The 18,044-nt window shown below is 32.7% G+C and overlaps 1 protein-coding gene across 1 annotated transcript; it reads left to right on the top strand.

Moving 5' to 3' along the window:
• Window positions 1-1,626: 1,626 nt before the first annotated feature.
• On the top strand, window positions 1,627-12,088 carry LOTGIDRAFT_158006 (hypothetical protein; the record flags this gene model as incomplete). The annotated part of the gene is made up of 11 exons (XM_009050584.1): window positions 1,627-1,632; window positions 3,498-4,437; window positions 4,641-4,710; window positions 5,028-5,168; window positions 5,771-5,903; window positions 7,197-7,356; window positions 7,693-7,745; window positions 9,136-9,177; window positions 10,979-11,031; window positions 11,774-11,862; window positions 11,970-12,088. The coding sequence occupies 11 exons, from the start codon at window positions 1,627-1,629 to the stop codon at window positions 12,086-12,088; spliced, it is 1,806 nt and encodes a 601-aa protein (XP_009048832.1).
• Between the last annotated feature and the right edge of the window lie 5,956 nt (window positions 12,089-18,044).

Below are 18,044 nucleotides of genomic sequence, written 5' to 3'. Positions count from 1 at the left end.
TAAATATTATGAATAAATATTTTGGTTTTCAAAAACCGTCCGATTTTTAGATAGTTATCATCATTATAAGTCACTTTGTGGGCTGGTAGATTTGAACGGAGGGGAGAGGGTGGAAGGCTAGATAAGATTGTCGAAGAGAAACTGTGGCGAGAAGGGTTAGGGGCGGTTCAAACGTTGAATTCGTACCATCTTAGCAAGGTATTGGGCCATCACCAGTGTCTCAAGCAACCAGTTATCTTGTTTTAATCATTTGAAATAATAGAGGAAGTATTTATTCAGTCTGCCCTGGCAGTTGAGAGGTCGGAATAATTTATTATATTTAACTCTACAGGAATTTACTTCCTAGTAAACAATGACAGTTGTTTGTTTCTTGATTTGGCTATCAGAGAACTTTTATTCGCATTAAAAAACGATATTAGTTCGGTGTCAAAACCATACACCTGTAAATATTTTACAAGGGTTAAGAGGTCGGTATTTTTTTCGAGGTACTGAGAGTTACTTAAATTAACGTATACATATTGATTACTTCGTACTATAGGATTCATTTTACAATTCCCAGATAATTGTTCTTAAATCAGACCATTGTTCGGCTTTACACAGTACAATTTTATTGAGAATATTGAAAAATTACCAATGTCCAAAGTGCTAGAAGTTAAACTTGCAGACAGTACAGTGACATAGGAGTAAAATGCTGAACAGTTAAATTTAAAACTTGTCAAATTTTTAATACCATAAGATATATGGCAATGAACATGTTACATTATTAAAAAATATTTTCGTGAATATAAATTATATTATGTTAGATAAAGTTTTCAACCAGGAAGATTAAACTATGCAATATGAACTTCGACGCTCTAGATTTCAAAACAAAGGCGTTCGTAGTGTGGTAATAAACATCCTTGTTTTGTATAGCCACTTGGTCTGTTCTAGGTTTTGCTTTTCGAGAATGTTAGTGAGAGGTCACCTATATTTGGTGGACTGGACTATAAACCCGATTTCCTACTGTCTATCAACGTCTATCGTCCTAATTAATAACTATTGCTAATGATTTTATGTTAATTATGAAATAGGTGTTGTGTTTCGCCAGAGGGTGAATAGTTATCACAACATAGGCGTACGAAAATCTTAATTTTTAGGGAACAGGCTTTAAAACAATACTGCGTAAATATGCCTAGATGCCATTTTAGGATAATCTTTGTAAGGATTTTTGATTTTAACCTTGCGAAAAGGGTAATATTGCGAAAAGGGTAATATTTATTAAATTCAATGTAGAAGAGCGGTAGAATCAAACTCATGATGGAATCATTCAATAATTTACTATCCAGTAATTATCAAAGTAATATTCAGACAACTGTTGATGCCACACGGAATTTTCAAAATTCCGTGCAGCCCAAATAGATCACGACTCTCCCTCTACGTACGCCTGTGGTGTGTAATATGTAATAAGTTAACGAGTTGATAACGTCACGACGAGCTTAATTTACTTCCTAATAGAAATTATACTTTAATAATTCATATCAAGCTTACTGTTCTCGGAATATCCCCCCTTTACTAGGTTTAAACAATGTTTTCGTTTTAAAAAACTAAATTTGGATATAGTTTGTATATTATTTTACCAACAGCACAATGTCGGTAAGTTCTTTAAAACTTTTAAGTTCAAATAAAGAAATGAAATGTGTTCAAATTGTTGAATTAAGTTTTTCTCAATTGTGTACGAAATGATTTTTAGTATGAAGACTACACAATTTGGGATTTTCAAGTAGGCACAGTTGTACTTGTTGAAAAGATGGAGCGAAGTTCACAATGAAAATATCTTATAGTACTAATTAGAAGGTTGTAGGGGTAAAGGAGAGACAGTCCAGTCCTGGAGGGGGACACAGAGCGAAATATAGAGAAGGTTGTGGCCACACCTTTTCTTGAGTCTTTGTTACCACTGTTTTCCACTCGAACTTGGCTCTTGAATGCGTTCTGCTCTCGGGACGAAATCATTCTGAAAAGATTTAAGACCAAACTCTTTGGAGTTCTGATATTACTGTATTCCTACTTTACATTCAGCGGCCCGTGACCACACCTAGACATATGTAATATCAATGTACCCTTGGGTAACCCCCAAATCAGTTTTTTACCCTCTCTTAACAAATGATCATGAATTGTTTGTCCATTCGTGATGAAAGGATATTTACTCTTGACAGACCCACTAGTTTATAGTTATCTTCTAATACGTAATCGAAAATTAAAATTGGTTGAAGATTAATTGATAAATGCTGAAATATCATGTTACTAAATATTATACTAACATCATGGAATACTGGGGTTTCTAGTTGTGATCGTAAGCCATCACCCTTCCCCTTTTTAGGGTAGGAATCCTCGTATTTAGAATATTATTATTAATAATTATCTTTGCTGTTTGAGCAAACTGTTCAAACAAAGAATAAAGATGTCCGTTTGCAGTTGTTGTCAATATGACAAAATATTTGAGTTTATTTGGAGCTATGTTTTTATAATAGATAACGTATAATCATGTATTCAAGTAGACCCCGTCTTTATTCGATATGGTTCAACACATGACATAGTTTTCTTTTGTATAAACATAGATATATTGTACTGATGAATTTTCCCACAACGTCACCCTAAAGGAAGTTATTTTTATGTACATTGAATACTGTAGGGAATTTTAGAAAATAACCATTTCATTCAATTAGTTATTTTAAGATATCATTCATTCATTGATTCATTCATTCATTATTTATTGATTTATTCATTTATTCATTTATTCATTTATTCATTTATTCATTCAGTATTTTATTATATTATTTATTAATTCATTCATTATCTTGAAATATTGTTCATTCATTTTATTTATATATTTATTTTATTTTATTTTATTGATTTATTTTAAGATATTATTCATTCATTCATTCATTCATTCATTCATTCATTCATTCATTCATTCATTCATTCATTCATTATTTTTCCTTTATTCATTCATTTATTCATTATTTTTCATTTATTTATTCATTCTCTCGATTGACTACTAGTATGTCAGTTACGTCAATGTAAAAAAATGTAAGAAATTTAACCTGAATGACTTAGCTGTAGGGGATGATTGCAGGTCAGGTTAATTAGTTTTACACCTATAATTACCTGGTGATTTCAAGTATATTGAATAAATCAGTTATTCAACTTGTCACAGCAGCCAAAGACGCAATCTGAATGAAGTATGGCTCTGCATAATGGCCGTGAAAAAAGAGTAAATACGAGGCCAATTGTCTTCTATTTCAACGGACAAATTCAATATCCGTGATTAATGTGGAGATATTATTATAGATAGATAGAATATACAGATATACACTTTAATAGATGCGAGACTTCTGTCCAGTTTAAGAAATAATCTTGGCCTAAAACTCGAACCCTGTACATGTCTAGTTGTTGAATATTTGAGCTAAGTTCTAAGTAGTATTTGGCCATTACTAAACTGTTAACTGTTTCCATTTCAGAGTGTCGACGACGGCGAGGTGTATGATGATGGAACAGCTATAAAGAACATAAGCGTGTCAGGAGTTGCTAAGAAAGCCGCCATGTTTGAACCAAAATCAGGAAAGACAACTCCACCAGTACTTCGGAAGTTTCGTGGACAGCAGCAAATAAATGCTAATGGGGGTGATTCGACTAAATTAAATCAACCTGAGGAAAAAACAACACCATCGTGGGTGAAGAAACCAGTTACCAATGGCGCTGTTCCACCCAAACCGGATGTCATTCCGAAATCTCGTACATCACCTGTATCACCAAAACCCCCGCTAGCCATTCCAAAGAAAACAGTTGGAGTCACACATAAATGGTCTCATGTAAATTCATCTGCGTCTTCAACTGTCGCAAAATCGAAAGAAACACCTGTAACAAATACATTCCGTAAACTTTCAACTGATACAAACAAACCAGATAGTCCAGTGTTAAAGGATATTAACCACAATGTAAAAACTCAACCTTTGAAATCTAATTCCGACATAGCTTCAGGCAATAAACGGTCTAGTGTAGCGGACTTACAAAAAAGTTTCCAATCTGATTCCAATAGCTCGAGTTCAGAAACTCGGGCTACAAATGTAAAACCCCTAAAAGAAAACACAAGCCCAGTGGAAACAAAACAATCGGAAGAGGTAATCCGAAGAACCTCTAATGTGTCCTCAGTTTCAGACAGCAAAAGTTCTATATTAGATCGGATTGCTTCCCTCGAAACATCTTCTGGAGCAAAAAACATTACATTTAACCGTAAATCTATGGTTACTCGAAAAGGAGATAGTAAACTGTTTAAAAGATTTATTATTTCTAAGAATGATAAAAGTTTCGACGGACCCCCTCCTTCCAAACCTCCTAAACTTACTGACATTGATTTGGAACCTATCAAAGCGGAATATAAACAATTACATAGTAAACAGGGTGAGTATAGAGTTCTCTTCTTATTCTCGTAGTGGTCTCCATTACACACAGAACATATTCTAAGGCATTCTTTCACTATGTAAAATAATCAATACTTTGAAAGTGGGGGCCAAACCCGGGCACGCCCCCTCCCCTCCACCCCCTGGCCACCATGTAGAAACGCCACTGTTGATAACCTCACCATCAATGTATATTATTTACAGATGCAGCAGGTTTTGAGGATGAAGATTTTTATGATGATATTGGAAATGTTATGTCTCAGTTCTCAGTCATGTAGGTATTTTCGTGGTTTTATTTTTGGGTGGGGGAGGGGGGATTGAAATGACGTATTCGAGATCAAATGTGAACATCATACTAAATAAATATTGCACGAATTCTCTGAACACAAGTTTAATGTTTAATTGTTGGATTGGGCAGATTTTTTTTTCTGATATTTTTCATCTCCATGGAACAGGTCCGTTGTTTGTAACTACACAAAAATGTAATCAAATTTACATTAAATTACATTGGACATGCCACTAAAATCTAATTTATATTCTTGTTGTGTATTATTAACGAAGTATTAAACCATTTCCATGTAACTATTTTAGACAACCCATGACAGAAGAAGAGGAATATGGTGATGTGGGTAACGTGATGGCGGATGATATGGAGGAATACGATGATTGCTCTACAGCAACTGCTGCTCTACAAGAACCCGATGAAGTTTATGAGCCTATTGATGAAGAACAGTATGTATACATCATATTTTTTTTTGCTTAGTGCTACGAATTATACATGTTTAGATGCTTAGATTTTATTTATTTCTGTTGTTTACTTGATGATCTGACGAAATTCAACATTAAACTGTGTGCAATTTCAGGCAAATTTAAATCCAATAACGTCATATTTTTTATTCATGTATGAAAGCCCCCCCCCCCCCCCCACCCCCAATTGTTGGAGAAATACTGTGAAAAAGTGGCATCTTTACATTGAGTCTGTTATTGTCTTGGTTGAAAATTTTAACGAACTTATTCATTCGATAAGATAATCGATGGCACTCAGTGCCGTTTCTAGGAAACATCAGGTGAGCAGGGGCCACAAAATGTTCTAAGGTGGGGTTGGGGCACTGGTGGTACTGCTACCTAACTTTCACAAAGAACTATCGAATTCAATAATAAATTTGGCGGGGGCAGGTTTACGACCGAGATAGGGCGAGATATCTGAAATTGTCCGAATCTCTAACCTAATTATGAGATTTTTGCCCGAAAAATTGCTTTCGGGGACGGCTGTCCCCTCTGTCCCCCTTAGGCTCCGCCACTGGATTAACTTGGTGTTTGTTCTTGTTGTTCAGAGCAATCAGTGGCGGCTCCGTGTCGTCTAAAACTAAAGAAAGTGAAAAGGAGAGAAAGAAACGAGATAAGGAGAAAAAAGATCAAGAAAGGAAAGCGAAAGAAGAGTTGAAGAAGAAGGAAAGGGAAGAAGAGGTAATTACCAATTGTCCAATACTTTATATATATTTTTCAGACTTACTTACATGTGACTGTTCACAATACAGTCGTTTTGACAGCATGTGGTTGCTGATTTCCTATAGTTGAACGTCAGTTGCTAACAGCAGTGATGTTTATAGGAAACATCAACTGAGGGGGCCGAGCAGGGACCACAAAATTTACCAAGGGGGCAACAATAATTAAAAAAAAATTGAAAAAAGGGGCCTGTCCCTCTTCTTAAAAATAGAACGCCACTGGCTAACTGTTACATTACTTAAAGAAAACTTAACAAATATCATGGATACTGATTAAGACACTTTGACTGTTTCAGAACCGACAAATCGAAGGAAAAAGAAGAAAAGAAATTGTTGAAAGCCTTAAAGGTAAGATCGTGAGTTCCCTCTTATATTCTAAAACTAACCAAGAAAGAAAAATGAGGAAAAATCTCATTTACGGTTTTCGTTTTCAAAATATGAGGAAGAAAACCTATGAAAAATAGTTTCGTGTCATTAGTGGTGGTATTTTCAGAGGAACCAGTGGAGGAAATCTGGTTGAAACCTTCTAATATACAATTGAATCGGCCACAATTCAATTTCCTAATCTGTAGTATCTAACTCTACTGATGTTCTCTCTTAAATGTTAGTAGTAGTTATCATTCGTACATGTACTATGAAGTGAAAAGGATGTCACGATTTTAAACAAAACAGGAAAATAACCATTTAAAACAGGAATTCCGTTTAATGAACAAAATATCACATGACAAAGATGTCAAATGTATAATCTGTCAATCCGTTAAAAGTAAAATGAGTTCAATAACCATCCTGTATATTGCCAACAAAATTTTTAAAGCTCAAGCGCACGTGAGCTCCATCTGCATCTGTACCGGTCAATAAGGGGCACAAGCTACTATTTGAAATATGATAAGATGATGGTTTACAATTGCAGGTTAGACAATCATTGTAGAATTTATAATGTAAAATTGATCATTATGGAAGAATTTAGAGTATAAATTTATAATTGTAGACTGATATAATATAGTTTTAACATTCCATTGTAGAATTTTATAGATTTATAATTGTAGATTTTAAATGTAGATTTAAACAATTGTCGTTTTATGATTGTAAACATATAATTACAATTCATGTAGATCCTTATCTTAAATTTTAAAATGTAGATTTAATATTGTAGATTTACACAATGTAGATATGTAATTGTAGATTTTATAATGTAGATTTATTATTGTAGATTTATAATATTAAGATTTTATAATTGTAGATCTATATTTTGTAGATTACTGGTAGTGAACCGAAACAGGGTGAAGGTATAATAAGAGAAGATTGTACTGGTACTAAGTTAGATTTGTCACTAAAGAAGGGTGATAGGGTCGATATTATTAGAATGGATAAAAATCCATCAGGAAAATGGCTCGTTAAAGCCACGGATGGACGATGTAAGTAACTTCAATATAAAAATATTTTTCAAAACATTTTTAATATGTTTTGGTTCTGCTATAAACGTGGGTATAAACATTGATGATAGTCCCAGTTGGATGAACAATTTTGAATATATGATAACATATTCCTTTATCAGTTAAAATTATAGATTTCAATTTGAATCATTGCGATTTTCCTTCCGACATCTGTAATTTCTAAAATCTTTTCTTCAGAATATATATTGAAATATTAAAAAAGCGTTTTCTGTTCGATTCTATTGTATGGAAGAGTATTTGTGCCAAAAGTATCGATTGTGCAGTATAATCTGAATGTTTAAATGTTATATTTTGCAGGGGGTTATGTTGACTCTTCTAATGTCGAGGTAGCTACATCCACTATACGTCAAGTAAGCTTGCTTCTGCTTATATATATAACTATATCGCACAGAGAGAAAAAATCATCACACGATAACCTACAAACACAAACAGTAGGTAAAAAGGCGATAAGATTAGAGCAAATGTAGTTAATTGTATCGACTTTTTATCTACTGTTTGCACGTTATTGTGTGATTCGTCTTTTTATTTTTTATTTATCGTACACATCGGTTTCAATTTACTAACAACTGTCCCACCAGATTATTTCAGTTTCAATTCGTGAATAAGTTTCCTATTAGAATGCCCTGTTGAAACTAAAACTGTTACGGTCAAGGTCGGAGGAAATATTACTAAAAGTACTAATAAGTCGCTGTTAGCCCAATCGGGAGCAGAATATTAGTAAAAAAAAAGACACTTTACCTAGCGCTTTATGGAGTTTACAGTCTAATTACAACACAGATACCTTTGTATTTATCTCAATAAGAATATGATTTGATTCGTAACGTCACAAGCCCCTAATGAATAAATTTCACGTGACGACGAACTTCATATAGATTACAAAATTGAAACCGAAAAACTATTCCCAACCAATCGTAAATCTATATATAAAACCGATGTGTACGAGTAACTCTTACTGTCTGTTGTAATCTTGTATTTCTTGCTGTCGCATGTATCTCTCTTGTGTGTCCTTTATAAACTCTACAGTTCGTTGATTTCCTTACTCTGTAGAGCTAGAGCAACTAGCTTGTTACAAGAAATAAGGCACACGTATTTGGTTTGTGTTGGTATTTGGGTTGGTAATGATCTACATATATAGAGGGATAGGGGCTAGAAAGATAACTGTGCACATCCGGATTCGATTCAAACATAAAATCTAACAGTCTACTTTGTTCTGGTGATTGTGGTTGAAATTCGACTCTCGGAAGCACTGGCCGTGGATTATATGGAAATCGTATCTAAGGCTAGAGGACTTGATTGTGTTAACCGTACTTCTTAAAGTACCATAAATTATGTGAACTGCTTTTGAATCATACCTGGGTGTGCACAAATACCTGTGACCTAGAATACTTTATGTAAATATAAATGTGTTAATGTCAGGTAACCAAAATGATCCTGTTGGTCTAATCCTGTGTTGATGTGCTCTCTTTATTCGTGTTCTAATGTGTGTTGTTGTTTTGTACATGTATAAGCGTGTTCAGTCGCATCTATTTGATAGACTGTGGCTCAACTATATAAGTGGGGGGCCTGTTGTCTTAAGTGGGTTGGGGTCCTTCCCTCCGGGAATTCTTTTTAAACATAATATACTCTCCTGCATTTTATCTAGCTATAAAACTCCGTTACCGAAAAAACGGATTCCCCCCTGACAAAATTATAACAACCCATGCTTATTTGTTTTGAATATATGATCTGATATGCTTGTAGAGTTATATAGGTTTTCTACTTCCTCCGAGACTACAGAATATAGTAAGTTAAAACAGGCTGTCCAATATATAATGTCCACAAAATATAAAGAGAAACCGCTTCTTGGTACATTTTCATTCACTGGCTTATGGGACAGGTGCACCTTTTTTAGGGGGTTGATTTAGGTCTTGAATATATGCAAATAGACTTCAGAAGCACTAGAAAATAGCATAATTCCTCTAAAGATACTTCAAACTAGGAATTTTACTCACTATTTCTATATTTGTCTTTTCTATATATCACAGAGTATCTTAAAATGACGACAAACGCAGATAATTCTGGACACACATAGATTTTGAGGCTCAAATTTCGACGGTGAGCTGTGAACACTACTACTGATTCTCGTTTCTGAGACTAAGGTTCCATTTATCAAAACAAAAAAATCGCGCACCTGTCCCTTTCCAATTTTCATGTCAAAGATTTGAACTGTGATAATTAGCCGTCCACATGATTATTATCACTAATCATCAAGGACTTGCTTGTCCAAAATATACTTTGCAATTGTGCTTATTATCTTTCAAAAAGTGTACAATTTAGCTAAGAAGGGAGTTTCTCTTCAAATCACAGCCAATCAGTAGCCCATGTCCAAGGGGCACGTGCTTTAGGGTTATATACAAGCTGGGTTATGTTATATTTCCCTGATCCCTTGGAGGGTGAGATATAAAACCATCCTATAGCATAACCAATACATATATACTATACCGCATGTACACTGAACTTTATTAACAACTATTTATTATGTATGATTAGTATGATCTATATTATGAATAAAACCACTATGCACGTGCAATTACGCTTTTGCTCTATTTTTAAAAGGTGATGATAGATTATATACTTCAAGAAACGAGGACTAAATGTCTAAGTTTAGGAAGTCTGGAATTCTTAAAGGGATATTCAGTAGGTTCTTCCACCTTCTATATTCTTATGGGAATTTTTATATTGAATACTTTAGGTGTTGGGATTTTGTTAAAAAAAAATTTGTATTAACAATAAAACTTGGAGGTCAATTTTTTCTTACAAATTACTTTTTTTCAGATACGGCCATCTAACCATTATTTTTTTCTTTTGGCTTTTTACACGTCGAACTACTTTCTTTGTACCCCTCGAATATGTTTATTCTCCTTTTTTGTTATGAAGTTTGAATTTGGTTTTGTTTTTATTATTATAAAGGGTCTATATTTTAATAAGGGCAAACTGGTTTAGTCAGGCAATTGTCCGAATTTGACTTTTGAGCCAGGAAATTTTATTTATTATCTTTAAACATTACATATTTTGTCTTTTTTTTACTTTTAATTTGTTTTTATTTCCAATAAGTTACATTTTAATAAAACAAATATTTTTTTGATAATATAATAAGTATTTATATTAATGTAAATATATGTTTTAATTATGTAAATTTCTATAATTATATTTAAAAGTGAAAATGTAAATATGTATTATCGTGTAAATATTTATATATATGCAAAAATATAACAATGCAACAATATTTATAACAATGCAAAAAAATCTATACCGATAAGTATTGTTTTTTTATAAAATGCATAATACATTGAATTTCTGAAATTTGTTAATTTATTAGGCCTATATCTGTAAACCTTTTCTCATCTCTTTTTCTTAAACGACCACTTTAAAGTGATAGATTGAAATAGTCACTTTAATCTAATCTGAAATTTCTATCAATTTATGAAATTCTTTTTTTCTCAAATATTCTATCTTAAATATATTTTATGATCATGGTCAAATTTTTTGAGCCCTCGTAGAATATCTAGCCCTAATATTAAAGGAATATTTATAATATTTACAGTGGATGAACGATGAACAAGAGTATATGGTTGCCGATGATATGCAAGCCAATGGGTAAGCATACAATTTGTTACATTGATTATTGATAAACTATTTTTCTAGGTTTGTTCAGCAATATCTTTATTATATAACTGTCGCTTTAAATGTTGTATAACGTTATGATTTTAAAATCCAGATTTATTATGTAGCGTTATTCTGTATATTCCTCACCATCACCGTATATTTCTATATAGCTCTACAATTGATGTATTAAGCACTATCTGAACAGTTATATCTCTATATCGCCCTACAATTGATGTATTGAACACTATTTTAACACTGGTATTTCTATATCACTCTACAATTGATGTATTAAGCACTATCTTAACAATGGTATTTCTATATCACTCTATAATTGATGTATTAAGCACTATCGTAACAGTGGTATTTCTATATCGCTCTACAGTTGATGTATTGAGCACTATTTTTACACTGGTATTTCTATATCGCTCTACAATTGATGTATTGAGCACTATTTTAACAGTGGTATTTCTATATCGCTCTACAATTGATGTATTGAGCACTATTTTAACAGTGGTATATCTATATCACTCTACAATTGATGTATTGAGCACTATTTTAACAGTGGTATATCTATATAGCTCTATAATTGATACATACATAATAAAACAAATGGACCAAGTATGTATTATGCAAAATTACAGAATTACGGGTACAGAATATTGAGTGGTATGAGATGGGGGTAGGGGGTCATCTCTTAGTGACAGTTTCAAACAATTAAACTATATGATTTCAGCTGTCTGTCTTCTAATCTACCAATTATACATACCCATATTAAAAAACGACCGAGAAGGGATCGTAAATCTCATTCTTGGTATTATTTATGTAAGTTTATAAATGTTCCCCTGTTTTAAATCCTAGCCCTTTTTAGATATTGTACATTTTTTAATTTACTGACTGTCAATATATTAATATTAATATTTTTTTGTCAGATTTTCTACGGGCTCTGATGTTTTTTTTACATGACCCAGGAGATCAGTTCAGAATTTCAAACTCAAGGAAAAAAAATGGAGCATTTAGAAGCTCAAATTTTCGGTCCAGAATAACCTAAAAAAGGCTGTAATAAAATATGTTTGGGTGCTTTTCAAAAAAAGAAAACCGCCGAGATGAATTAAGCAAGATATTTTTTTGATTTTCTCATATTCTCGTAATGTCTTGCGGTCAAAAGCTAAGGTTTGATTGGCACTGAAAAAGATAATACTTATAATTACATCTTATCATAAATCAATTTAAAAAATAACAAGCTATGTCCACCTTTAATCAAACATTGAATTCAATGTTACCATTTAATATTGTCAGTTTTCTAACAAAGTTTATTTCTATTCATATTTTTTAATATTTTTTATTTGTTACATCCCCGTATTTAATTTTGTTGTTTGTATGCCTGTGGATGATTATTTCTTTTATCGTTGTTGCAATTTGTGTACTCCAACAATATTGTTCAAAGTGATATTTTGAAAGAAGATCAGTATATCATTTGAATTGTTTTACAACGGTCATTTGTGATACAATGCTACATACTATATTGTTATGTGACAAGTGGTATGTAAGATGGCATTTCCATGAAGTAATGATGTGACATGGCATTATTTTGGTATTACAATATTGCTATGTGCAGTACTTTGACATGACATTGTGTCTACATGACAATATCATATAGTAATGCTGTGACATGATGCTATTGTTGTATACTCTTTACTTTACTATCACTCGAAAATACTTTGACATGGCAATTAATTTTGCACATTATTAACTTTGGCTTTTTTTTGTTTTTTTCAGAATAGACGGTGAGTACTTTTTTCATTCAAAGAGCAGGGGTGGGGTCATAATTACGTTGAATTTGTGTTATATCCCACATTTTAACACAAATATGCATTAAGCAAAATCACTTAAATATAAAAAGTGTCTGCAATTGCCATAGCTTAGATGGTTAGAGTACTCTGTATGGGCGTGTCATAAAATTAATAGCTCGATGTTTGATAACGCTGATTTACTGTCCACCGACCTACATCTCGATATCGCCGATTGATTGAATAATGATCTAAATATCAATATCGAAGATTGCCAGTCTAATGACCTATATTTCGATGCTGCCTATTGACAGTCTTAAAGCCTTTATCTCGATATCGTCGATTGACGGTCTACTTACCCATATCTCGACAACGCGATTGGTAATATAAATGCGTATATATCAATATCGTCGACTGACAGTCAAATGACCATACCTCAATATTGCCAATATATAACTAATGACTTATATCTCGGCATCGCGATTGGTAATCTAAATGCCTATATCTCGATATCGCTGATTGCAGTCTATTGACCTATATCTCGATATCGCCGATTGGCAGTCTATTGACCAATATCTCGATATCGCCGATTGACATTCAAATAACCTACATCTCAATATCGAAGATTGGAAGTCAGATAGACTACTTGATTTGATTGAAAGTCTGGGAACTCGATATCGGCCATGTATAATCAATAATCAAGAGACAGGTGGATTTGAATATATACTCTTCTCTCAATATTCCAGCAGTCAATAGATACAGATGATCTGGGTAAGATCCTGATGGACTAAGGGCTGTCCTTGTACAATAACAATGGTGTATTCGTATTGCTTATCCTCTCGTTCCCTTGTAGGGTTAGCTTGTCTTCTTTCTCTCTATATATATATACCTTATATACTTTCATTACAGAAAAATACCAAGAACGACTCGTATAAATCACCATTATGAATTCTATTTCATCTTTCAAATGTTGATTTTTCTGTAAAAGTCTATTTTCTACATCTAAATTTGATTTATCGGTCACTAAAATTTGATTTTCTATCTCTAAAATTTGATTTTTTTGTGTCTAAAATTAGGTTTTTCTCATTATAAAATGTGGTTTTCTGTCTCTGAATTTTGAAATTTTAGAATGAATTTCTTCTGAAAACATTGAAATTAATTTTTTAAACAAACAGCAATTCTTTCAAACTTTCAACTAAACAAATACTTACTTCAACATAGTCATGGACTCCGGGTATTATTGCTAAGTAACAAATAATAACTAGGTACATGACCTCTATATAGGGAATTTCTCATCCAACATCATCATCATCATCTACGGTGAAATAACTTCATCATGTATATTAATATATAGATAACTTATAGATTGAAAACATTATCATTCTACTAAATGGGTCGATTAACAATATCACCAACTCATGGTGCCTGGTTGTTCGGGAATCATTCCTTAACCATTATTTAAAATCTGATAAACAACAGTTTACATTAGTTAGACGGGGCGGCACAGAAGATGGCCATCTTTGTAGCTATCCTGACCATAATATTTGCAAGGTTGATGTTGAGATGGGGGGATGGGGTGGGCTCAAACAAGACAGAGCAGTGCAGAGCAAGCATCATGGTCGTCCTAAATTATTGAAAACATGTTCAAAACCGTTGAAACAGGGCGTCCTGTAGATCTATTGTCGATAGTTACACTTTGGGGATTCAAAGAATGCATAAGGATCGCTCATACAGCCACATAGAAAACGATTTGTTTGGTTTTGGTGACCATTGAGCAGTTTGGATGGCTCAAATATAGTCACTTAAGGTCGTGGGGGGAGGGGGATATTACTTCATTCATTTTGGTCATTTTCATTCATTAGAGACAACATTTTTAATCGGGATTTAAATAAGCTTGACCAGATATAGCAGAAGTAACAACATTACAATGGATTTCGCTCCTTCATCAACATTGCTCACTTACTAATGTGGTAATGAAGGTTGTTTGATTTTATTATATTTCAGATGATGTTTATGAGGAACTTTAACAAAGAACTAATGATGGTGCTAATTAACGCTTCATACTAATTAATTTTGAAATTTCAATTTTATTTATTTCATTTTAAACTATTGTTCATTATTATATAATATTTAATAGACCAAATACATGTATTTGGATAATGGTAGATAAAAAGTCTTCGCCCCCTTTACTAGATTACAAATAGGACGTAAAACTCCATTTATTTCTACCAGATTATAATTGTTGTACTGACAAAATGTTACCATTCGATACATCGAAATGCCTTTACGAACAACGAAAATATTTATAACAAATGGAGACAAATGATTGAACGTTGTTACTGGACGTTTTATGAACTTACTCCTAAGTAAACATTTGAACATTCAGATAGCTCAGAATCCTGGCCTCGTATTCTCGAAACGATCTTAGCGCTGGGGTGTCCTAGGTTCTTACCTTCTAACATTGATTCTAGGACATCCTAGCGCTAAGATCGATTCGAGAATACGGGGCCTGGGCAGTAGGCTAAACAATTGTGCAAATATCAAATATTTTCACTGTTATTATTGTTATTATATTGTATAATATGCTTTTTCTTCATGATTATATTATGTTGTTGTACAACCTTTGTTATTTGTTGTGGGGTTATTGAAGTAATTGAACTAAATGTATTCTGAAAAGCTTGGTGTTGAATTCGAATTCGAGTTTTTTGAGCCGTTATAGTTATAATTATTCGTACCATGACATTTTATAAAAATTATGTTTAAATTGTTATTTATTAATTAAGTTGATTGAACAGATCATTAAATACAGTAGAATGATTCCACTGAGACTTTCTTTTCAATTTAGTTTATTTTTTGCGATACAATAATCAAGCTTTCGTTATTTTGGTTTTTAAAGTAATAATAACCATTGTTTATTTATTTTTAGGCCTAATTATTTTTTACCTTGTCTTGATGTCATTTCTTATCTTTAGTTTCATTTTTTTTTCGCAAGAAATATCATGTTTTTGACAAGGAAATACAGACTTGATAGCTTTAATGTACTGTAGTGCTGTGCATATTACTAAACTGAAGGGTAGGCTACAGCATTGTACAGTATACGTCGTATCAGTGCTCTATCGATTGTTGAAACCATAAATATTTAAAAAGAAAAAAACCTGTATGATAAAACCATAACTTGTTTGTTACATTTTGTAGATAGACTGGTGCTTCTATCATCCATATCATCTCTTTCATTCAATTTATAATAAACTTTGTTAATGCCTTTGTTATCTTATTTGATAACCTAAATACGCCATTTGATTTAACTATACACCTCTCTCGTTGTTTGCTGGCACTGCCCAGTGTGAACGTTATACGCAGAATGTCTACCCATCGTATCACGAATACGGGTTTTGACATATTCTTACTAACCCCGAAGAAGTATGACGAATGGGGTGTGGTTTGGACACGATGACTGTCTACCGTGAAAGTTCTGTCGGAGCTCTGCAACAGATCCAGCTTTACAGAAACTGTCGAAGATTTCTGAATGCGCTATACGAGATGACAATGTTAGAATAAAACAAACTAAGAATAATGATATTTAATACAAATAAAAATACAACCTATAAACTATAAAAATACAAAATATATAAACATAAAATCTATTATCAAATTTAAAACCAGCGTCTGTGAATTCCATACGAAATTACTCACTGAAGCACAACCAGTTCCATAATAATAAACATCCTGAGCTCTCAAGGTTGCGAGTTAACCCTTGAATCAACAGATCGAATATTAGATACTTGAGACTAATGACCACTTCAGTGCCAACAGTTGCATTGATCAATAATCACCGTGCATATACCTCGTCTTACGATAGGTGAAAAGACATTAAGATCAATAAACACCTCAATGCCAGCAACCATTGATTCAATTCAACTAATAACCATTCCTGTAACATATCTAATATCACGATACCTACAAAATATGAGCAGCAAGGGTTCCTTTCTTATTAACACAAAAATATCATATCATTTAAGGCTAACAAAGAATCACTATAGCACAATATAAAATACTATAATATCTCCTACCTTATTTTTCTAAACTCAATTTTAATGAAAATAGCCCTAGTCAATTACTGACAACACAAAAATTTGCAAGTAAAACAGACAAATTTGGCACAAAAAATTATATATTTTGATTAAAATTTGTTTCAAAAGAGAACAGTCAAAAACACCAATATTGTAGAATCAAAATTGTTCTGGTCTAAATGGTTCCAACCTGGTATCACCACAGAACAAATCACATGAATTAAAACATTTCATTATTATTGCTTAATATATATTTGCCACTTACATTTGCAACACTGTAACAGTGCCAAGCAAGAAAACATATACCCACTGGCAGGTGTTTTTTAACAATAATTCATCTCAGAGGGGCAATAAATCATGTAAATTTTTACAGACATATTACAGACATGGGTAACAAAGATATACATTTTACATTACATGGGCATATGATAAATAGTCTGTTTCACCAACCTTGATTGCACATTAAAATAATATTAGTTCAATATGGTCACACATTTTGTGGTTTAGTAAATATATTATTAAAGGCCATACAACTGGCTCATTTTGATTTTAAAAGACCTAAAGACATTCAATAACTTGACTATTCTTTTAATATGTGTCTGATACATACAACTATGTCTACAGCACTGGCCCCACAACTAAAAAATATTGTAGGTTGGTGAAAAATACCACAGTAGTGATACAAAAGATTGTAAAATTTATGGAAGAAAGGTGTATCAAAAACTGTATGATCGTTAAGGACAGTAAGAGGGGAAAAGCTCATCATCGTAAGAACAAAGCAGTTTATGAATGTATTAAAGAATTGAGATATTTTCCCTCCATATAATAATAATAATAATGCTGTATACCTGACTTCTAAAACAATGACAGAAAAATAACAGACAAAGTTTTCATTGTCACATGAAAATAGGATTTCTAATAAGGATTTTACCATCACAAAGTCTTGCAAATTAGACTTAAAAGTGCATTAAGTAAGTCCAGCACTGTAATTCACTATTAAGTATAAAGCATCTGTTCTTTGTCATACAAAGTCAAGAGAGTTTGAACTTTAAAGTACACAGGGTTTCATCTCAAAATAAGTCACACACTGTAGAACATTAAGTACACAAGTTTTGTCTAACAAAAAGTCCATCCAATGAATATACAA

The sequence above is a fragment of the Lottia gigantea genome, assembly GCF_000327385.1.
Source record: "Lottia gigantea unplaced genomic scaffold LOTGIsca_15, whole genome shotgun sequence".
Taxonomy (NCBI): Eukaryota; Metazoa; Mollusca; class Gastropoda; family Lottiidae; genus Lottia; species Lottia gigantea.
The sequence above is the reverse complement of the archived record's forward strand: the minus strand, read 5'-3'. Positions and strand labels throughout refer to the sequence as shown.